General features: G+C 39.6%; 3 protein-coding genes across 3 annotated transcripts; 2 read left to right on the top strand and 1 right to left on the bottom strand.

The window, feature by feature from the left end:
• Positions 1–2,762: 2,762 nt before the first annotated feature.
• On the top strand, positions 2,763–7,067 carry MELLADRAFT_68000 (uncharacterized protein; the record flags this gene model as incomplete). Its single annotated transcript, XM_007416546.1, has 4 exons — positions 2,763–3,369; positions 3,836–5,824; positions 5,905–6,853; positions 6,929–7,067. 4 exons carry the CDS (start codon positions 2,763–2,765, stop codon positions 7,065–7,067), a joined length of 3,684 nt encoding a protein of 1,227 aa, XP_007416608.1.
• A 7,993-nt stretch (positions 7,068–15,060) lies between these two features.
• Positions 15,061–20,667, top strand: MELLADRAFT_124105 (putative aminophospholipid translocase; the record flags this gene model as incomplete). Its single annotated transcript, XM_007416547.1, has 6 exons — positions 15,061–15,858; positions 15,952–17,080; positions 17,154–17,358; positions 17,440–18,786; positions 18,850–19,049; positions 19,115–20,667. The coding sequence occupies 6 exons, from the start codon at positions 15,061–15,063 to the stop codon at positions 20,665–20,667; spliced, it is 5,232 nt and encodes a 1,743-aa protein (XP_007416609.1).
• A 1,786-nt stretch (positions 20,668–22,453) lies between these two features.
• On the bottom strand, positions 22,454–23,843 carry MELLADRAFT_50481 (uncharacterized protein; the record flags this gene model as incomplete). Its single annotated transcript, XM_007416460.1, has 5 exons — positions 22,454–22,979; positions 23,069–23,211; positions 23,371–23,562; positions 23,639–23,698; positions 23,806–23,843. The coding sequence occupies 4 exons, from the start codon at positions 23,682–23,684 to the stop codon at positions 22,842–22,844; spliced, it is 519 nt and encodes a 172-aa protein (XP_007416522.1).
• Between the last annotated feature and the right edge of the window lie 223 nt (positions 23,844–24,066).

The following is a 24,066-nucleotide window of genomic DNA, read 5'->3' as shown; positions in this document are numbered from 1 at the left end:
TCTCATATTGAAGTGTTCATACTGTGGGTTGCATTCACTTTTTTGTAACGATGATTTGCAAACATAGAGACAGCTCACAATTAGAGGCAAGAGAAACAAGACATCCCTCTGTGAGGTATTCTATGAGGTACAAATCAGATTTTGTACATAGATAACAAACAACAGAAAAGCAGAAGACAGAAAAGAAAGGAAAGCTGAGGATGATGATAGGCAACAGGAAAAAAAGAAAAGGGTCAAGAATGAGATTGGTAGGTTGGACATTAACAAATGAACAGGTTGAGGTTGAAGAGAAAGTTGAGGATGTGGCTCGAGAGATGAACATGAGAAAAATGAGGTGCTCAAAATTCCAATCAAAGATGGAACTGATAACCAACGTGAAACAAAACAAAAGGAACTGGGAACATGAAGAGAAGAAGTGGGGGAGTGGAGCCTGGAGAGGAACTAGGAATTGGAGACGAAAAGGAGAAAGTTGAAGAAACGGTCGAAGAAAGAGAAAAATTGAAGAAAAAGTTAGAGACAAGACGAAGAGAAAGAGTTGAAGAAAAGAAAAAAACCAGTGAAGGGATGGCCCCTGAAATCAGTGGAGGCTGAGCAAATGATGAGCCGAGTGACTCCAAAGATTGAGCCTCAGGTCTGATGTTGTGGCCATCAAACCAATATGTACTGGTTTCATTTTTGTGTATAATGTTCACGAGATGAACATCAGACGTATGGTGTTCATAGACATGGCATTTTCATTATATTTGAACTAATTATATCATTGGAACGTATTGATAAGCATCAGATAATGATTACTAGGTGTATATTCCGAGTACGTCTGATTTTTATTTATTGTTCATAATGAAGATGTGTTCGGTACATAAATGCTTACTTTATGTTTTGATTACATACCATATTTGTAAGTTGGAGATATCTGAGATGAAATGGCAATGCTCGTGACTATGGACGTTCTGAGGATAAAAGAGCCATTTGAGTTTGGACCGTAGTGTAGATGTTTCACTCAATAAGATTGTTTTACACTTCGAAGCGTTCTTGTGGTAGCACTTGTTGCTCTGTTCGAACTGCTTGCAGCAATCCCATTTGCAGCTTTGGGAAATGGAGCCATTGGTACGATCTGATTTGGAGTAGCACTCTTGGTAACGGCCGATAGTTTTGGAGTTCGGGTGGACGTGTCCTTTGCAGGAACTGGAAATGGACCAGGAAGGCTAGACAAATTGAAACGTGCGACGTTGATAAGCTGATCGCGTTGAAATCGAGACCGGACAAGCTTCCCGTTGTATACAAGCTTAGGCGAGGTGAGTAAGATTCAGAACCCGGTGTTTGGGCGACACGCTAGTGAGGAGGTTGCGGCAGGTCAGCTATGTACCTACGATCAGAGCATGGATGGGCGAGCGTGAAGGATGCCTTGGTCGTAAATGGCTCTTGCCTCGGTGGTTTGATCGGCTTAAACTGCAGGCTCATTCTAGGATGCCAGCTTTCAAGATTCATCCTACCATGATCTAGAACAAGATATTCGATTTTATTGTACTTGAATGGCCTAGCCTCCCAGTTTGATCAACGACATGACCTACATACTCATTTGGCAAAGGGTATGAAGGAGGCTCAGCAAATATGAAAATAAGAAGATCCTTCGAGATGGTCATGTTACTTCTTCCTCCAGGACCACGGCTTTCAACAGCATTCAAAGGTCAGCGGACTTTAGCATTTTGTTCTCAATTTGTTTACATCTTCACCACATGTTATTCAGACTTAATGCTCTTATCCGAAGGCATTCTAAGGAAACTCTTGGGAACTTTTTCACTCTTGGCTATCAACGTCTACAACCTGAACTCCTACGACCCTCCTCGTCATTTTTTCCTTGTAGAGCATCTTAGAATCTGATAAGATCTCTGACCTGAAGAACGATTACTCCAAAAGCAAGAACCCGGTAGAAGAGCATATATTTCACCCAACGCCTGAACTGGGTGCTCTTGAGTGCTGAATTGAGATGCATGCATGCGCTTCTCTATTTTAGCCTTCTTGTGTATCATTCGGCTTCCATCGGAGTTTGTTTCTATTTTGTTGTATGCAGTATGATATGCGAGCGCCGAGAGCGTGGGAAGAGACAATCGGCAACAGGTTGTCACCGTGGCGAGAGAAGAAATCCGAATTGGATGCGCCATGAGACGAGCTTGAGGAGAAAGAGTTGAGATTGGTTTTACAAGCTAGAAGTAGAAGTTGAGCGAGCTCATCATTTTGAGTCTCAAGGGAACCGGTGTTCGTCCAAGTTCTTCAAATCTTTTCGTCAGAATACCAAGGAAGCATGTATCGGATATCCTCAAGGAAGGACAGGCAATGAACGAGTGATGGTTGTTTAAGATTTCTTTAATGAGATGTCAAACTCGGGTTCTCTGTCTTATCACACCTCAATCAAACCCATCAATCATCAAATTCAATCTCAACTTTATTTCAATCTGTTCAAATAATAATCACCAGCAATCAAACCAAATTTAATTCCTCACTCTCACTTCCACTTCTTTTGTATCTCGAACCCACTTGTTGATGTCATGCTTTGTGATGTTCTTGTAATTTGATTTCTACGGTAGACCAACACTTTTCCATTGATCATCTCAATTTTTCATCATCTCACTTCTCAACTCCTATCATACAAACTTATTTATCGTCGGATTTCTAGCTCATGAACTTAAGGTTCTTGGCTTTGACTGTCATTCATTATTTTCTCAAAATAAATTTCACGAAGCTTTAGACGACTATGACCATTCATGACCCATAGTAAACCCCTTCCGAAGTTCGTTACCTCCGTCAAGGAGAAGTGTGCTCTCTTTGAATCAAACTCTTCATTTCAGCAAAACTTCAGCATCATCCCCGCTCCTACTCCAATGTCTTCTGCCCTCACATCACCATCTGCTTTCTTCAGTCACAATGCTTCAAGTCCGGTCCCATCGGTTTCTAACATTCGAACTCGACCTTTGCTACCCAATGCACAGATTCCTACTCGCCGAGTCACAGCACCAGTTCAACGAAAAGTATCGCGTCAAACACCAAACGTGAAGAGCTTGGTCAATAAGTTTGAAGCTAAATTCGTCTTTTCAAAGAAACGCCCACCTTATAGTCCTACCTCTGATGAACCCACTACGTCACAATCACTCTCCAAGAAACGATCCAAGGATCATACTCGAGCCGTTCGGGCTAGCTTCATGGGAATCTTGAACAGTGTAAATTCCCGATCGCGTCCTTCATCTCAGTTTCACGATCCCAAAAGACTCTCATCCCATTGGTTGGACGAAGACACCACATCTGCCGTGACTACTGACATTCATGGACAATCATCACACCAAAGTTTATCCAGCCAGATTAAAGTCAAAAAACGTGAGCTTACTTTCTTTGTTCTGGTTGGGTTGCCAGATCACTTCACTAGATTTCTGTCCTTTCACCTTCCTTCACTACCTTCTCTTTCTCTTCGCCTAAACTTGACGTTACATCTGAAGTATGTAGCCTACCATATCCATGTAGTCAATGCAGGGGGCTCACTTTCAAATATACTGTACCGTTTTCACCTGCCCTTTACCCAGTTTCTAGGCGTTTCTCGCCTCTCACGGTATTGAGATTGTATTGGCTAAGTCTTTATGACATGGTGACTGTACTCCTATCATGCCATGATCACCTCCGAGTGGTCAGCAAGGGTATATCTGTATCATCAGTCAAGAGTTTTCCTCCAACCACACATAGACATTCAAACCCACTTCGCGTGGGACGTGGGAGCCAGAGCGCACTCTACTCACTTATTACGATGGCACAATGACTTGTTGTTGACTTGAACATCACCTTCCCGTAGGCCCTTCACTCATCAACATTTCCCGTGATCACCTTACGCCTCAAAAGCCGCTACCTGAGCCTGTCTCCAAGGGCTTCGTCGATGCAACTAAGCATCAACTCGAATTCCTCACTAGCTGTCCGACTGCACCTGTGCTACTCGATGAACTTCCTTTCAAAAACCCTTCTCAACCTCATGATCATCGCCGGGGCGATTTGTTTCTTAGCTTGATTCGCGAGGAATCTCCATACACGAGAGGGCCGGAACGAGATACAAATATGTATCGAGGCTCAATCGGCCTGAGGCCTCCTCAACAAGTCTCTAACCATACACTGTCTGAAATTTCTTTCGATCCACCAACACTCATTCAACACACTCAAAAGAAAAGGATACAAGATGACCACATTCCTCGAAGCCTCCTACCAGACTCCAAGCCGCTTCAAACGTCGCACATCCCAGTGTCTGGATCCATCAAGTTTCCTACCGTATCCGATCCCAAACCTGACCCTCCCTCGAATGATATCAACATGAGATGGTCTCACAGTGTACCATCTGCTTCTTCCGATCTCATCCCGCTCGCGACATTACCATCGTCCTCTACTCGTTTCTCATTACCCAATTTCTCCAACTCTCACCTAGCTCGCCCTGGAATGATATCAATACCTTTTCCTAGCTTTGAAGACGACGAGGAATATGGAACTTCAGAACCAACTGTTCACTCTGCGCTGGACCACGGCTCATCTCTCTGCACTGGCTCAACTTCTTACAGCCATCTCAGCATCGAAGACCCATCTCACCCCATCCATTCTTCACATCAACAGACCAAGCCTTTGAAACCCGCTCGACCGAATGCACGTTCTTTTCTCATCGGAAGAAAGTTTGATGTCGACAATGAGAGTTTGAACAGCTTGCAACGTCCTTCTGAAGATGAAGACTTTCTAGGACCTAGCGAATCTCCGACCGCGAAAGGATCAAAATCATGGCTGATGGCTGATGACCTGACCAGGGAGATCAAACCCTTCTCAATGATGCCCCGATTTAATCGAAGGTCTTCGGCCTCCCAATCAGGCGCAAAATCTCAACAGAAGCCTCATAAGGAAGCACCCAGGCTTCCTACCTCTACGCGCACCTCGAGCATTCGAAGGTTTTCTTTACGCAAACTCAGTGGCTCTCGACTCTCTGTTCGTCGCGATTCCGAAGTTTCGTCAACAGCAAACTCGATGACAAGTGGAGATGATTCCTGCAGGAATGCTCTCGAGGTGGAGCGTTGTAGCGGTGTCGGTAGCAAGATGTTCGAGTCGAGCATCCGTCGATTCAAAAGCATTGTAACAGCACCGATTAGACAACCAGAAAGTGAAGGCACTCTAAGCAATCACCAGATCGAGTCGCATAGACATCGTCACTCTTCCCTTCGCACACCCTCACTTGGCTCACTCTCCTTCAGTTCTGCATCAGCTGGGCATGATGATACTGAACACCAGACGTGGGAGCGCAAAGAAGACCCAGAACCTCTCTCACCTCCTCAAACATCAGACGTAAGCGCCGATCAAACTCTGAAATACATTTCACCACTTAGACTTTTGCAGCGTAACTACAATATCGAAGAAAGTCCGAGTCAAGTGAACAAACCCTGCACCCCCTCGACGGAAGCGTGTGACCTCTCTAATAGATCCTTTCCTCCTCTCGCTGGGCCGTCTAACGTCTCTCCCATACATCAGGACATCAATGAACTGGAAGACGATGACACAGTAAATTTTTCATCCGGTGCAGATCAACTCACGGAAGCCCCCGATACCATTGTGATCCACAACTCAGCTGACAACACAGCCCGAGTGATTATAGAAGCTGATGAATCAGATGAAGCTGTCCCCGCAGACTCTGCAGCTGACTTGGCTCGGCTCAACCAGCTGTTCCATAGCTGGCGTCTTTTGTGCGCTCAAGTGGACGAAGAATTGAAGTTGAGCAAAGAACGCTGGCCGGATACTGAGTATTCAAAAGATATCTTGAGTAGTAAGTACATCTCATGAGCTCAATCGCTCAAGGCGCAGAGATTTCTCTCAGCTGGGCTGATTACACACTTTGTTCTATAGCCTTCGCGACACCCTCCACACATGATGCGATACTGGAGTTTCTCACTCACTCACGCGACACCTATCGGAAAACGTGTTCGGCTCGACGTCTCAATTCCCGAATGGGTCATAAGTCGACGTATCCTTCTATCTCTGTCAATCTTAACGATTCACCAAGATCCTCTTGTGAATTGGAGTTAACTCCTCCTCCTAAACATCCTTTTGGATCTCGACCCGCCACACCTGTCCATATCACACATGCATCTCCGTCACTATCTGCTAACAAGCGGCGGTCTCAGTACTCGGCAACACCTTCACCTGTTGTACCTCAACCACTGATAGTGACTTTGCCAGTTCCATCTGCATTTGTATCACCTGAACGCTTCAATTCACCATCTGATAAACGCTCGTCCTTATATCGATCACGCAACAGTTCTAATTCGTCACTTCTGAATCCTTCGAGTAGACCTGGAAGTCGATTACATATGGATCCACCTCCTAATGACAGCAACAACAGTAGTTTTAGTATCAAAACACGTAGAGCGCTTGTTGAAACTCGCATCAATGTGACACCATCACCTAAACGAACTCTTAAGCTTACCAGAGTACAAATGTTATCAAAATTAGAAACCGATGGACGATCCTCTCTGAAGAAGGAAAATAAGTCAAGTACACCCATCTCTGATAGAACTTCACCCATATATCCAGCCAGACCAAGTAGTTATGCCGGATCTATCATTTCAAATAACTCTACATCTTCTCCTAATAAAACACTTGGTACTCAAAGTAGGAATGCTAAGAAAGCTTGGAAACTAGGGGATCTTGAAACAAAATCAGTTCATAAAACTATCAGTCAAAGTAGTTTTTGGGAAAGCAATGAGAACAGTTTGGTTTTAGAAGTAGATGATGAACCGGAAGAAGAAACAGGAGTATTAGTAGCCTCTGGTGAAAACAGTTTTGCTGCCAATGTGTAAGTCTTTTAATCCGAATTCTTTCAATGAGACACCAAATATTGATGTCGTACCTGTCTTGTGGGGTTCTTTAGACTTTTGAATGACGGATTCAACCCTGGTCGAAGCTTATGTCGATATCCTAGTAGTCGAAGACCTCTCACAAACAAATCGAGTGCTCGATCAATGGTTGTACCCAAGAAACCAAGTCTATTCGCTATCAATCGGATCTAATCTCACTTGAATTGAGAATACTTTCATCTCCATTACAAAAGAATCAGGCGACTGATACCACCCTCGAACCAAATATTTGGAATCAATTAATTTTTTCTCTGCACTTTTCATAAAAGTTGGAATGGCGAGTGATGTGATATATACACGATCTTAATCTAATCGTCATCTTATCTTTATCTATCTTTATTGATATTTCAGTTTTACCTTTTGTCATTCAATTTCTCTAGTTGTGTGTTTATCTGTGAATAACCTTCTTGATCTACAGGAAGGAAGGAAAATCATAAGATCTTTTCTTGGTACTTGTGAATACTTGTCTTTTATTTTCATCCAAACATCAAGCTTTGTTCTCTCTTATAAAAATCTCATTCATCTCTTTTCGATTAATATATATATTTATACCTAGTACATAGTTACCTTTGTTCCGTATCTGTTGTTCTCATAAATATAGCCTTTTGTTGTTTGACTTTATACTTGTGCGTGTCTGTGTACATCTGTTGATAATCATTTTGTTCTTTCACCCCCCTTTGGCACTAGAGCTTTAAACTAAGTCTGTTGTGTTACAATGGCTAGCTTGTTGAAAGAAAAACATACACTCTTTTATAAAGATATCTTTGCATTTTGCGTCAGGGTCAGGACGTCATCTTTAGTCGTCACTTGATCCTCAATTTGGTCTCGAGACCTGCTTACGAGGGATGAGCTCATACCAAGAAAATTAAGATGATCGAGCCCTTACTATTTGGCATTGCCATGAGGCCATTGGCATATCTCCATTCATCAACAACAATCATGTATCTCCTTCACGTTTAACTATTGCATGCACAGGCCAGGCTGGGTTTGAAACGCGTCTGCTCACAAATTGCCGAGGCTACGTTATATATTTCGACTTTCTCAAAGTCGAGTCATAACTCAGCAGGCCCAACGAGGATAGCAACGTGAGAAATATGAGTTAATTCAAGGCCTCAATCTACAGGAATCCCGACTGATTCAGAGCTACAAGCAGATCCCCAATGGTATAGAGACCATTCAAGCAATCCTCAACAAACAAAATGTTACTGACCAAAAAGATTACGCTCAAAAAAGGAGTTCTCGACTGTTCAGTCGTGAATGCTCAATTATAAAATCCATACTTCCTAGAAAAACTGTGCTTTCAAGAATCTCAGAGTATTGCTGCCTCTGACTCCAAGAAGCAAACTAGCTGAATGTCATACATACTTGGGTGTCACAAACAGCTGATACCACTTTCAGATCACCTTTTGATTGCAGTGCTAGAGAATTATATCACTTTAATCAGCCAGTGATCATCATTCATTCACAAGGCCAAAATTCAGACTTTCAGCTTCAAAGACACAGATGTCAAAATCACTTTGATGTCTAATAACGCCATCAACATCAGTACATGTTCAATGCCTTGTTTCTTTGTCTCGTTTAGAAATCAAATTGTTCTCCTTCACAAATCCAATTTGAGGTAACTTCCATCAATTTGTCTATTTCAGATGGTGCGTGCGTCGATGAGTTGCTTATTGGCGATGATTGATCATAGGCCCGGCTAGCTCAGTTGGTAGAGCATTCGACTCTTAGGAGTTTCACATGATTCATCGAATTGTCGTGGGTTCGAGCCCCACGTTGGGCGCCTTCTTTTTTCCAGTTGACCTTGTGCAGGAGCTTCTGTCGACCTTATTTATCTTTTGTTTTGTCGGAGGGCTCTTCGGAAAGGTGCCTGAAAGTTTGACGAGTGCGATCAAAGCTCAAAATCGACGTAGAAAGTAAATGTTACAACGTATGCGCGGTGAAGGACAAACACTTGAGACGTCTTAATCCGCAAAGGCTGTGGAAAATCATCGTCCTCGTTTGACGGGCTCGATCAAATGAAGTCAAGAAAAAACAAAGTAAGGAAGCAACGTCTGATGCGAAGATCAAAGCAAAGCGGGGTTAAATCGAAAAGCTGAAGCAGGACTGAGAGTCCGATGAGTTGAGTGATGAAGTCCAAGAGGATTGATTCGATTCAGAGCCATGTTTCCTGATGATGCTCATTTTATTTGTGAGAGTCCTGATGAGTTTTGTTTTAGCAAGGTCACAAATGAAAGACTTGAGTTTTGATTGGATTTGAGGATTAAACTCGTCAAAGCAGAAAGGAGGTTGATTTCCAAAACTGTCATCAACTTTCACATGTCATTTATTTTTCATTTGATATCGATCAATCCGTATAAACACGCATCTAAATGCATGACGTCATGAAAATGTTATAAACGTGATGGCAAATTTAGAGAAATATGTTGTACCAAAGGAATGAGCCAGGCTGAGCCAACTTCATCGCCTTCTAACCGTTAACAAATGCAAATCACCATTCAATCTTAAGATCACAAGTTTGTAATACCCATTACAATGAGCCGAATCAGTTTAAAGTAGAATTGAAGACAAATAGAACCTTGTATAAACTTCAAAGTTGTTCTGATCAAGGTGTGTGATGAAGTAAATCATTCAGTCAGTGGTAAATTATCATGAACTTGAGATGTGATCTACAGAGAAAAACCCACAATAAATTTTGTTCAAGAAAATGAAAATATCTCAGAAAGACCTTGAGCTGAGAATTATTTCAGAGTGATGTAAAAAATTATAATACATCTGTTCCAAGAATGGTTGATCCAAAAATTGTAAAAGGTTCATCAGCACAGCAGACAAACAACTGTAACTGGTTTTGCCAGTTTTCTCCGGAATCAACCAAACCACGCCTGATGTGCATGTTGGCCACAGAGTGGCTATGTCAAATGTTACCAACCAATCAGAAAGGGATGTCCTTGCTGCTAGCCATGAAAGCCAAACCATTATCATAGAGGATTTGGCACACATATTGCAAAATCCATTGCAAAAGATCTATAGATGAATGGTCACAAGGACACATGATATTCATGGGATGATTGTCTTCCTTCCATATTGCTCAACCTTGTGAAGAGAAAACTTGATAAAACCAAAACTTTGAGTTTTGTACAGGAGAGAATTTTTGGAAAAATGAATCAATCATTGTTGGAACAGCTGTAAGTGAAAAATCAAGTGTATATTGATTATTTGACCAAAATGATGATACAGTAAATTGATCAAAGATCCAACAATGTTGTACCAATGTTGATGTGCAGATGATAGAGAGCTCAAATGATTTCAACAATACAACATAAGCAAAAGATGTGAGTGATAGTGAGTTATCAATTACCACAACCCATGAATCATATTCTTCATAGGTCATATAGAATTATTTTTGATGAACAGAAGATCAGTTATCACACTTGTCTGTATAACTCTGATGTTCCAATAGGGCAATTCAAGTAGGAAGTTCCAATCGTGTGTGACACAAAGACCCACACTGTTTTTTTAGGTTTTTCCTTTCCTAAAATCCTTGTCTGCGGAATAACAGATGCTGCAAAAATGGGTTTTAAAGCTATGTAGAATCAGCGCTCCTATGTCCAAATGGTCAATTTTTTTCTTTGTGGGACCAAATATATCTTTCATTTGCTTTTAAGTGATTTGTGTGTTTGCAAAGTCAAAGAATTTTTTAGCGGGTAATCATGGAAGCATAAGGACAATGACTTACTTCAAAAAACTTCAAACCCCAGTCTTGGTGATATGTGACCTGACAAACCTATGTGCCATGGCTCACATCAACAATGAGCTTCTGTGTTGCATTGCTTGCAAGGGGGGGTTGTAAGCAATGCAACAACATACATTTCTATCTAGACAGGAGCATCACAATGGGCAAAAGCAACACCTGTTACATTGCTTGCAACACAACCCCTGAAATCTCCCAAAAAGGTTTAAGGAACAATTTGAGTCATGCATTTTCATTAGCTACCTATGAAGTCAAACAAAAAAGACAATTGTGTAATTACAAAGGAGATTACATATTAGTTCTTTTTCTCCATAGCCTACACCTAAAGGCCTTGGAATATGCCACTCATTCACCCTGGGCATGTCTGATACCCTGCTTCCAGGGCTGATTTAGTTGTGTTGCTCTGTAATGCAACACAACATGAAAAGACATTTGGATTCATAGAGCAAAGCAACTGTGAGCAGACCAATGAGCTACACTGCTGCCTGACAGCATTGTCTTTGACTGTAAGTTGAGCACTCATATCATTTGTAATCACATTGCAACTTTCTTGTCTACTCTGATTTGACTGTAAGTTGAACACTCATATCATTTGTAATCAGATTTCCTCTTTCTCTTCTATTAATCCAAGCAATCCTCATATTTTACTATCTTCATATATATAGATTCATCTTTTCAAGGTCTTTTCAATCAATCCTTGTCTTTGTACTGTCTTTCCATTGATCAATCCAATCATGGTACCCAGCCAAAAACTCTTCTGTCTTACATAGTTTATTCAAGATATCTCACAAAGTTGATTCAATCTAGATTACCTACATAGTCATCTTAATTTTATAAAGTTGAGATAAATGTCTTCTTTCTCTTTCAATCCTTGATTGAGCCCTATAATCCCACTGAATAGTGAGGTGAGTGGGTTTATTTGAGCTTGTAGATTTTTCTGTATATAAAGGAAAGCATGTGGGCGGGCTCCTGTCTTTCTTTCTGTTGGTTTTGGGGAGACAAGTGTCCATGTAGTTTGTTCTTGGGGTAAATAATCAAAGTTGTTCACCATTGGTGCTTGAAGAGAAAGGATTGCAAAAAGGTTAATAAATTCAGAGTAAAGTGAATTGGCTGTGTCTGATGAGTGTCAACAGTTTGATTGTAATATGGATTATGTTTCAGGTAAAGTAAGTTTTGAAAAAGTTGTTCTAACATTGGGAGGTGATGTCAGTGACTTCTGGTGTCACCACTATTTTGGGTGAGGAGCTTGGGTTGTAGGGAGCTTGGTCAGCCACAATTCATGCTGCACACTGGGCATGGAAGAGTGAGTGGAGCATATAGGAATCAAGGATTCCTCAGCAATCAAATAAACAACACTATCAGTAGAATATTTGTAAGGAAGATCAAGAGAGTCCGGAGAGATGTTTGTGATGATAGAAGGTTGTTTGTGAGAAAAACTTTAATGATGAATTTATTTCTTTTAACCACAACCACAAATGAACTGGAGAACATTAAACATGAACATCAAACACAATCATACCTGAGCAATCAAATAAACAACACTATCAGTCAAATATTTGTAAGGAAGATCAAAGACAGTCCGGAGAGATGTTTGTGATGATAGAAGGTTGTTTGTGAGAAAAACTTTAATAATGAATGAAGAAAAACATTAAAGCCATCTCAAGACAAGATTGATAAACTAGGCTTGATGGAAGAAGTCATGGTTAGGTTTGAGACAAAAGGTTTTGAGTAAAACAAAAGTGGTACAAATCACTATGTCTATATAAGTTTTAGTACACACAGAAACATAGAAATGAAAGAATGAAATAGAAACACTACATAAAGCAAACACATCTGTGATTTGGTTCCAACAGAGCAGATCTAATGAGTTGTTGGACTCAAATAGGCGCTTCACCGTCTTTGTTGGATCTACTTTGACCAAAGCTCTTACACATGCAGTGCATCTCATAGGGGTTGTGGCTTTTTTCTGCATTTGTGAGGGTGATGATTGCCTCCACAGTGAGGGCACATAGCTGGGGGGTGCATGATGGTGCTGTATGACCAGTATCCCTGCAGTTATAGCAGCACTTTGAAGGTTCTTGGCCTGCTTCAGTGTTGTGTAAACCTTGACCAACCCAAATTCTTTCTCTAACACATTTCTCTGCCCGTTCTTGAGTTGGAAGTCCTATGCAAAGGGTGGATTATCTTTTTGAGGGGTCCCCTTTTAGCTTGGGGTTAAGCCAGAGGATAAAGGTCACAGTTTTGAAGCTAAAAGCTCTTCTTGGTGGTTCACAATCTCTGTAACAAAAGACGTTGGTATGGTGTGAACTAAGGCTGTGAAGTGCTCCTGTTTGTTTTGCAATGAGGTCAAAACCTGGCAACCAGGTCTTTTTGGCTGCTTGGATTTTTTCCACATGAGCTGTGCTTTCTAGGTGTAGGACAAGATCATGTGATGGATGTTGTTGAACTGTCTTCACTATAATAGTTCACCTGTCTGGGTCTTTGAATTTTAGGTTGTGCGTTTTGAAGGCTCCATTAAATCCTTGAATTAGTTGCATCACTGATAAAGATGCTAGTGCAACTTGGGATTTGTCTATTTGGGCCAGAATCATGGTGTTTGTTACCTGTTTCTTGGGTTTTGGGTTTAGGAGAAACCTTTGGGCCCGTGTCATGCATTGATGGGAGCAACTGTGCTCCCTGGGATCCAATTTTTGATTCTGCTGAGGAATAAGAACCCACTTTGGACTTGTGAGTCCCTTGTCGGTTGGGTCTACCATTTTGAGCGGATGATAGAAGATGGAGGCTCTCCGTAAGAACATCAAGCTTTTCCAATCTAGTACCAGCTTGGAAATCAAGCAAGGCATTAGGATTTAGGGTGGGGTTTGGCAATGGTGCCGCCGCTCAGTGGAGCTTTCAAGGCTGGCAGCCGGATGAAAGAGGACCCGTTTGGACAGGTCCAGCTGGTGGTGATTGAAAGCCATGTTGACAAGCACTAATATCCGCCGCCATGTCGATGTTGACACTGATTTTCTTTGTGATTTGTCCTTTGGCTGGTAGCTGGATCACTTCTTAGGTGACTTCCATCAAATTTGAGGAGAGTCATTCGGGATTGGTTGTCCTTGTTGCCGGGAACTAACCTGGCCATCTGTTCAGTTCTTGGTGTGCCAGTGATTGTTTGAACGTGTTCCCAAGGAGGCCGGGGTACTTGCCCTCGCTCTCTTCTCCGAGAACTAGGTGAGGTGAGGAACCTCGGTTTGTTTTGGCGCGACGCCAAGCGTATGTACCGGTTGTGATCTCAACCTGCGGAAGGCCTTCATCCGAGCCCTTCAAGAAAGCGGCTACCGCGTCAGCACTCTGGCTAGACGCGTTCGGATCTGACCAGTTGTTGATCAAGTTGTTGGTAAGGATATCCTAGACCATCTGTCCCGTTTTAGACGCGTCAAGTGGCATCGGACGCGCGGAATCAACGAGGAAAGGAGTTGGTGAGGTTGGAAAAGTGTTGGGAGAATGAGGTGGATGAGTCGACTTTCGGGTCACGTGACCGCACGAAAACAACTGTACAAAGTCAGAATCCCCCTGAATGCATCTTCCCTTGCTTGATGAGGGATAGATCCCCAAGTAGCTTCTCAATATGTACACAAATCCCTGAAGACGGATAAGATATCGTATACTTTCTAGAAGTGATACCACAAGTCATGAAGTGGTGGTAAGAGTGGTAACCCTTGTCTTTACAACTCGTCCCAAAACACAATTCTTCATGTTTAGTTCACTTGAAGTCAACCAAAATTGAATTTGTCTATGTTGCATGTGTAGATGGCTAAAGAAATCAGACTGGAGACAGAACAAGATTTGGTTTTTAGATTTTCCTTTCAGAATACCTTGATCAACTTTCCAAGTGATTTTCATTTTGGTTTTCTCGTACTGGGGTTCAAACTCTTATGCATGTCGAAAGAAAGAAATGAGGTGATACAAAGTGATTTGATGAAATTGAATAGTAGAGAGATGGATGGAAGAGGAAGAGAAGGGATGAGATGAGATGAGATGAGATGGCGATGCGGTTAATCCATGCCATCCAGACGAGACGAGAGCCTGAGGAGTGGTGGTATGTACAACAGGTTGAGTTTAGTCCGATTGAAGATTGTGTATTTTGAAGTTCAACATGGCATCAACAACAACAAGAACAACAAGCAATCAAGAAAGAATGAACCCTTTTACTTAATTCACTAATCGATTACTACCAATTCACCAATTCAATTCAAGCTTGACCCTAACCACCAACTAATCAACCAACCAACTCAACCAACTCAACCCATCAACCCATCAACCCATTCTCATTCTCATTCTCATTCAAATCAAACTCACATTCCTTTCAGTTCATCGTTCTATCCAACCATACTACAACTTTATCCTTTCTCAATGTCATCATCATCATCATCATCATCATCATCAGCATATCATCATCATCATCAACAACAACAATCAAACCATCCATCAAATTCAAACTCACCACATTCAAATCCAACTCCAGGTCCATCAAATCAAACAACTCCTCATTTACCTTCATACAGACCACGTTCAACCATCTATCCACCTACTCAACCAGCTCCATTATTCTTAGAAGATGAAGATGATTTTGATGAGAACGGAAGATATATAGATTCAGCACTCTTATCTGTAAATGATCCAGACTATAGATTACGATTAACTAGATCTGCTACTGAAACGATCCATGAAGCCATCTCAGAAGATGATCGTAGAAGGAAAGCTAAAAAGAAACGATTAGGTCAATCATCAAGTAAAGATCCATTAGGAGCACGTAAACGATTTCAAAGAAGATCTAGACCTCCAACCGCTAATTCAAATCATACAAGAAAATCTTATTTAGATCCTAAATTACCTCCCTTACCTATCGCACCTGATCTAGATCCACCTCCATTACCTTCTATCGCTAACTCAGGTGAAGGTGAAGATGAACATACTCAAAATTTAAAAGAATTAGAAGATTCACCGGCTACTGATTTTAAAAAACAACAAAAGAAATCTAATAAGAAACATTCGAATCGAGGTCCTTCCTTTTCCAATGAAAGAAGATCGATTTATGTGAACTTGGTCTTACCTACTGGTCAGATCGATCGAAATGGAGATCCATTAGCTAAATATGTTCGAAATAAAGTTAGAACTACTAAATATACCATCATCTCATTCTTACCAAAGGTGCCTGATTCTCTCTTCTCTCTCTTCACTATACTTCAACTTTGGCTTTACATGAAACTGATCTTTCAATATCGTCTTTTCGATTTCCAATAGAATCTCTTTGAACAATTTCGAAACGTAGCCAATATTTATTTCCTCGTCCTAGTCATCTTTCAAAACTTTCCAATCTTTGGAGCCGCCACACCTCAAGTCGCCATGTTACCATTACTGTTTATCTTATGTGTAACAGGAGCCAAGGATTGTTTTGAAGATTATCGAAGATATATGTTAGATAACAGTGTGAATAACTCACCCTGTACAAGATTAGGAGATTGGAGAAATGTCAATGTACCTAGATCAGGTGGAGGATCATGGTGGGAAAACTTGGATTGGCCATGGGAAACGCATGATGTGGATCAACAAACCGAGTTTTCAGGTCAACATCGTACAAAGATTACCAAAGGAGTTAGAAAGTTGAGGGAAAGGGAAAAAGGTACATTTAATACGGATTTCTTGAGAGAATCGAATTCAAAGAATGAAACGGGAGATCTCGATTCGGATTCAGATGAAGGAGTTCAAAGAGGTCTTGGTGAAGCAGGTCAAAGTAGTTCTAATCCTAGTAGATCTGTACTGGATGCTGCTCTGAGTGAAATGAATATCCGATCTGAATCACCCATCAAAGCTACCTCATCAATCCAATCAAGACAAAGAAAATCATCATCAGAAGTGGTAGATTATTCAACCCCTACTTCAGGAACTGCTAAATGGGAACGAACGTTATGGAAGAAATTAGAAGTAGGCGATATCGTCTTATTGAGAGAAGATGAAGCTATCCCGGCCGATTTGGTGATCTTATCATCATCAGATCCAGATGGACAATGTTTTGTAGAAACGAAGAATTTGGATGGAGAAACGAATTTGAAACCGAGGAAATCGATTAAATCGACTAAATCGATTGCTAATGAAGAAGATTTAGAACATTCTCATTTCTTAATTGATTCAGAACCACCTAATGCGAATCTGTATGCTTATAATGCTACATTAAAGTATTGGACTCAAGACGAACGTGAAGGACGTGAACATCCCTTGACGGAAGGACGAAAACTTGAAAAAGGTTCAGAGAAGAGAGAAGTGATTGGGATTAATGAGATGTTATTGAGAGGTTGTACTTTGAGAAATACTCAATGGGTGATGGGTTTGGTGGTCTTTACTGGTAAAGATACTAAAATCATGTTGAACCAAGGTTTGATTCTCTCTGATCTCTGAAATTCCACTTTGAAATGAGACTGATTTTTTTTTCGGAATCTTCATCATAGGTGATACTCCATCCAAGAAAGCTAAAATCTCGGATGAAACCAATTATGCTGTCATCATCAATTTCGTCATCTTGGTCGTACTCTGTGCCGTCAACGCGATTGGAGATGGAATTTATTCAGGAAACACGTCGACGAGTGCTTATTATTACGAACAGAATGCTAGTATTTCATCAATTGCTACATTAGATGCATTGGTCACTTTTGGGTTGGTGATCTTTCTTTTGGGTTCTTGTTTATAAGATGTATATTGATGGTTTGAATTCGATCTGATTTGAGGATACTTTAGTGCAGCTTTGATCTTGTTTCAATCGATCGTACCCATCTCATTGGTGATCACACTTGAATTTGTTCGAACCATTCAAGCTTTAACGATTTTCAGAGATATCGAAATGTATTATGAACCGTTGAATTGTCCAGCCGAACCTAAATCATGGAATCTTTCAGATGATCTAGGACAAATCGAATATATCTTTAGTGACAAGACTGGCACCTTGACTCAAAACGTCATGGAATTCCAACGTTGTTCGATCTCAGGTATAGCGTATGGAGAAGGAGTCACCGAAGCGATGAGAGGAGCAGCTAAGAGAGGAGCTGATCATGATCCATCTGCCTTAGATGATCCTGCTTTAGCTGCTACTCATCTAGCTGAATCTAAACGAAAGATGATTGATCTGATGAAACGACATTTCCGACATCGATATTTAAATCACGAAAGTTTGACATTAATCTCACCTGGCTTAGTGGAAGATATGTTTAATGAAGATCCACAAGAAGAAGAACATCGAATGAGAATGATTGAGTTTTGGACTTCACTGGCATTGTGTCATGATGTGATTGCAAGCAAATCAGAAGGAAGAATCGAATATAAAGCTGAAAGTCCAGATGAAGCAGCCTTGGTAGCAGCAGCAAGAGATTTAGGATTTGTGTTTGTGAAAAAGTTGGGTGATACTTTAACATTAGAAGTCTTGGGAGAACGACAGAAATATCAACTTTTGAAGATCATTGCATTTAATAGCTCACGAAAACGAATGAGTAGTTTGGTTAGATGTCCGGATGGAAGGATTAAATTGATTTGTAAAGGAGCTGATAGTATTATCATGTCAAGATTAAGATCAGATCATGATTTAGAATCGAAGAATCGAACGAATTTAGATTTAGAAGCCTTTGCGACGGCTGGATTAAGAACTTTATTGATTGGTAGTCGAGAAGTATCAGAAGAAGAATATTTAAAGTTTGATGTAGAGTTTTCTAAAGCGAGTGAGATTGGAGGTAAAGAAAGAGAAGAAGCGATTGAAAAAGTAGCCGATGAATTTGAAAGAGGATTAGAGATCTTAGGTGCTACTGCATTAGAAGATAAATTACAAGAAGGTGTACCTGAAGCCATTGAAAAGTTACATGAAGCTGGGATCAAGTTATGGGTCTTGACAGGAGATAAACTTCAAACGGCCATTGAGATTGGATATAGTTGTAATTTGTTAAAGAATACGATGGAGATTATGATTATTAGTTCGGATACTGAACAAGGTGCTAGGTCTCAAATCGAACAAGGTTTAGAGAAATTAATGTCGGTGATTGATGAAAGAGAGAGTGATGGAAGAGAAGATTCCTTACCACCTAGAACGGATCATGATGAGTCGGAGGGTGGGATCAAGATGAGTACTGATGAGAGTAGAAGCACCACTTTAAGGAAGAAGAGACCATTAGATGGGTATGCGGTCGTCATTGATGGTGATACGTTGAGATATGCATTAGATAGTTCTTTAAAGGCCAACTTTTTAGCTCTTACTGTTCAGTGTGAAACGGTGGTGTGTTGTCGTGTCTCTCCTGCTCAGAAAGCATTGACGGTCAAATTGGTAAAGGAAGGTAGAGGTGCAATGACTTTAGCCATTGGAGATGGTCAGTTCTTTTTTTAATCTGATTGATGTTTTTGCAATGTGACTGAAGAGATGATCTTTTATTAGGTGCCAATGATGTAGCTATGATTCAAGAAGCTCATATCGGAGTTGGGATCGCTGGATTAGAAGGTGCTCAAGCTTCCATGTCAGCCGATTATGCATTAGGCCAATTTAGATTCTTAACTCGACTCTTATTAGTACATGGAAGATGGTGTTATATTCGAATTGCAGATATGCATGCCAACTTTTTCTTCAAGAATATCATTTGGACCTTGGTTTTGTTTTGGTATCAAATCTATTGTAGTTTCAATGGATCGTATTTATTTGAATATACATTTATAATGTTATATAATCTAGTGTTTACTTCCTTACCGGTCGGATTGATGGGAGCGTTTGAACAAGATTTAAGTGCGAATGCATCCATGGCTTTTCCAGCACTCTATCAACGTGGCATTAAAGGATTACAATACACAAGATCAAAGTTTTGGTTTTATATGTTGGATGGAACTTATCAATCGGCAGTTTGTTATTGGATTCCATATTTTGTTTATTTCTCTTCACCTACTGTTTCGGTCACCGGAAGAGATGTGAGTATATGGGAATTCGGAACGACCGTTGCAGTGGGAGCGGTCTTTGCAGCCAATAATCTGATTGTCATCAACACACGATATTTTCCTTGGTTCATTGTCATCGTCTTGACGGTTTCATCGATGATGGTCTTGGTTTGGACAGCGATTTATTCAGGTTTAGCCGATTATTATTATAAAGATATAGTACTTTATACATTTTCGACTTTTGAATTTTGGGCCTCGTTTGTGTTAGTTCAAGTTTTAGCAGGAGTACCTAGGATGATGTATAAATATATACAAATCCAATATTGGCCAAAAGATTCAGATTTGATTAGAGAAATGATTTTAGGAGGATTAAGTGGAAGTGATGGTAGGATTGGAGGGATTGAAGAAGAAGAAAGTAGAAGTAAACAGATCAAATTGGTTGAAGAAGTGATTGAGAAGGATAAAGCTGAATCTAAGTTTTATAATGAAAAGAAGAAGAAGAAGAAGAATGGTACGAAGGTAGAACAAGATCATCATCCGATTAGAAGGTCTTATGCTGCTACTCAAACTCAATCCCGATCTGAAAGTGTTGAAATGACAGCAGTAGTAGAAACGATCCCAGTGATCACTCTTACCAGTGGAACATCAGATCCGATGACACCACCCTTACCAACAGGAATAGGAGAAAGAATCCGATTAGATGAAGGATTCGAATCACCACCACCATCTCATATTCGAACTCGATCTCGATCATGGACCGAAGAATCGAATCCGAATGAACAAACACGTAGGATTTATTTACCTCATGGATCTTCAACTTCTCATCCTCATCATCCTTCATATTATCATCAATTGTTTGCAGCTTCTGATCCTCAACCTTTACCTTTGAATCATCAATCTACTTCTAATTCTGATGATGATCATGATCCATCGGGTTCGGGTTTGCCTTCGGGTGGTTATGTTCAAACTTCTTTAGGTATCAATGGACCTGATGATTTGGTACCGAGTCCGATCAGTTTTAGAACCGCAAGTGAAGGACTTCATAGAAACGTTGTTCATCGTTAAAGAAATCAAGATCTTTTAAATCTTTTCAAGGGCGGTGGATTCTCTGTCATTTTTTTTTTGCATAGTGTCTTTTTTTTTCTTCTTTTTTTTCTTCGAAAGCTAATCTGTAGCATTGTTGATTTTGAATTTTTGAATTTTTGATTCTTTTTTTTTTCCTAATTCTTCTTTTTTTTTAAAAAAATATTTTTCTTTGATCTCTCTTTTACTTTTCCATGTATTTCTGTTTTCTTTCTGTTTTCTCTGTTTTTCTTTTTTGATTGCAAATTTTTGAAGAAAACACCTTATTCTTACACACACACACACCTTTAAAACTTAATATTTATTTTTTTCTTCCTCAATTGTTTTTAGGTTTTTTTTCTGTCATATATATATTTATAGTAGTAGGGTCTTTTCTTTTTCTTTTTTTTTGTCCGTCTTCGGGTTTCTACATCCTTTTTTTCTCAATAACTTCAATTTCAATTTTCACAAATTGGATTTGTTTATTTAATTCAATTTCATTTACTTTACTAAAAAAATTTGTTACTTTTTTTTTCTTTTTTCTGTTTTCTGTTTTTTTTTTATTTTGCTTTTTTTACATATAAATATATACACTCGAAAAAAAAATCCATGTTCAATGTTTTCATTAACTTTTTTTCTTTTCTTCACTTTTTCTCTATTTTGAAATATTAATTTTAAGAAACTCTTGATTCATTTTTTACCACAGAGAGAAAGAGAAGTTGAACGGAAAGAAAAAAAGACTCAGGTTGTATCACTTCATGTTTGTCTTGTCTTTTGTGATCACAGTTGGTAAGGGGTAAAGGGTGAGTGAGGTACAGGAAGATGGAATTTCTCTGTCTACTTAAATCACGTCTTTTTCCTTTAGAAACCCCACACTCTCAAAGGACTCTTTTTGCCTTTGATCGGGTTGATTCCAAATCAAAAAATGTTGAGGAAATAGGCAAAAATGACTCGCCCAATGGGGGGCTCGAACCCCCGACAATTCGATGCCATCTTCAAGAGACGAAACTTTGTAAAAGTCGAATGCTCTACCGACTGAGCTAACCGGGCTATAAGAGATCAACTTGTTCACATAATCCGACCCAAGTTGTATTATTGAAGCATGATCAAGAAGGTAAACTTGGATTGAAAAAACCAAGATCCTAACCAAACTCAAGATCAAAGCAGAATACAAATAAAAACACAAATGGTATGACTGAAGAGAAGATTAAAACTCATCAAGGTAATTTCATCCTTCAGAGTGATGATTTCTTGTATTGTACACCATAGATCAGGTATCTTTTGTATAAATCCACCTAAACATCTTATCCCAAATGTCTTGTAATCAATATATGAAAGGTGTTTCAATGAGATTTCTCATTGATAGTCACTGCATTGGATTAGTGACCATGACCAGACTGGTTTTTATCTTTAAAGGTTGTGTGTGACATATTTGTTGCAATGGAGTATGTAGAGCTGGATTTATTGAGTCAACAAAAAAGTGGTTTGTAAAGTTGGCCTTTGGGACCCCATAGAGGTTCAAAATCAGGATAAGGAGTTTGATAACAGCTGAATGACGATAACATGAACTCAAACTCACCAAATGAGTCATGACCCCCTTACAATGAGGAATGAGTCTTTCTGAAGATCAAAAGTTGATTGGTCTTGGTTGAGATTCCTTGAGAACTTTGTTAAATGTGATCTTTAGAACCAGAGTTCCAATCTTTTGATGATTCATATATCAATGACATATTGAGAATCTTTCAAAGATGATTTCTCAATGACTCAGAATTCGAGTTCATTAATAGAAAACCCAACAAAACAAAAATTCACAAATTGCAACCAATATAAATTCTCTAATTTAATCCTCCCTACAAATTCTTGATCAATTTATGAAGCAAAAATTGATTCAAAAATGATCTCATTAAACAAACCAAACCAAAAACTTTGTAAAATAAAAAAAGCAAAAGTTCAATTTAAGATCTCATTTCTTCTGTCTGTAATCAAACCAATCAAAACAATCAAATAAAACATAAAACCGATTCTCGAGTTTCCAAACTTTAATTCTGATTCAATCTTTACTTCTTTTCAAAATGAAACATTCTTTGTTTTTTAAATCAAGGTCAATTTTTTTTCGGTTGGTTTATAAAAACTGGGGATTTCTTTCATTTGATTTGTTCATTTAGGTTTCATTTTCTCTAATCAACTGATTCAAATGCAGTATCTTTTCCAACCGTTTCTTCTACATCAAAGTTTTCCACTAAATCAGGTACGTCATCATCATCATCTGTAGGTACTACATTCGAATTCTTATTCAAGTTATGATTAGGTAAATCCTAAACCGAAACCCAAGAACAAAACCAAAACAGTTGATTAGGTTTTGAACCGATTCAGTGAGTCTTTAAAGAAAACCAGATCAACGTACCCCAAGAGATGAAGCTAATCGACGCAAGTTCGCAATCGATTCTGGACCTAATTGAGGTAAGATCCCTGGCACCAATTCTGTGAGATCTTTATCTTGACCAGCTCCATGGATTGCAAAAGTGTTCATGTTGGCTGCTCCATGAACTGATGGATGATAGAGTGACCAAAGTTGAGAAAAGCAAGCAAGATCAGTTTCAGGATCGATTGTATAAAGAAGAATCAGAGATGGTTATAGGTTTCATTGTCGATCGGAAGAAAGAAAAACATCATGATCGATGATGAGTAAAAGATTGGGGTAATTACCTCTAGGGTTCGCAAAGTGAAGGATCTTACTACCTTCCTCCTTGAACATGTTGACTTCTTCAATCCCAGCCATCGATTGTACATTCAACTTCTTAAGTGCAGCTTGAAGTTTTTTATCTTCTCCACTACCTGCACCCATTCCTAGACCTTTTGGTCGTTTGATCTCCTTCCTCCTTGGTTGACCTTTGCTAGCTAAAGAGATAAGATGAGAACAGATCGAATGAGTTTGATTGATTGATAGAATCGGTGATTGTTTTAAGATACTTACCAGTCTTGGTCTGGGCCTGAAGTTGTTTGAGTTTTTCAGCGTTCATGATGAAAGGAAGATCTAAAGGATCAAAAGTGATTCATCAGAAATTAGATAGTTTCCATGAAAGACTTATTATTATTTAAAGTTCTTTTGTTTGATTAAGAAGAGAGAGAAGATGAACTAACCTGACTGAAGAATGGATGAGAAGTTAAATGAGTTCTTTTGGTTGGATTGGGTTTGTTTTTATAGTTTGAGTTTAAAAAAATTTGATCGATCGGTCAATCACTTCTCAAAATACAGACTGGTTTCTATTTTATTTGTATTTTTTTCAAAACTATATTAACTTAAATTGTTGGGGTTTTCACTCACTTTGAATTTCGGGAAGCACAAATCAACTTTTCATTTTAGTATCACTCAGTCAATCCTCATTTTTCAGCATGGATTGA

Source organism: Melampsora larici-populina, assembly GCF_000204055.1.
Source record: "Melampsora larici-populina 98AG31 unplaced genomic scaffold MELLAscaffold_61, whole genome shotgun sequence".
Lineage (NCBI taxonomy): Eukaryota > Fungi > Basidiomycota > Pucciniomycetes > Pucciniales > Melampsoraceae > Melampsora > Melampsora laricis-populina.
The sequence above is the reverse complement of the archived record's forward strand: the minus strand, read 5'-3'. Positions and strand labels throughout refer to the sequence as shown.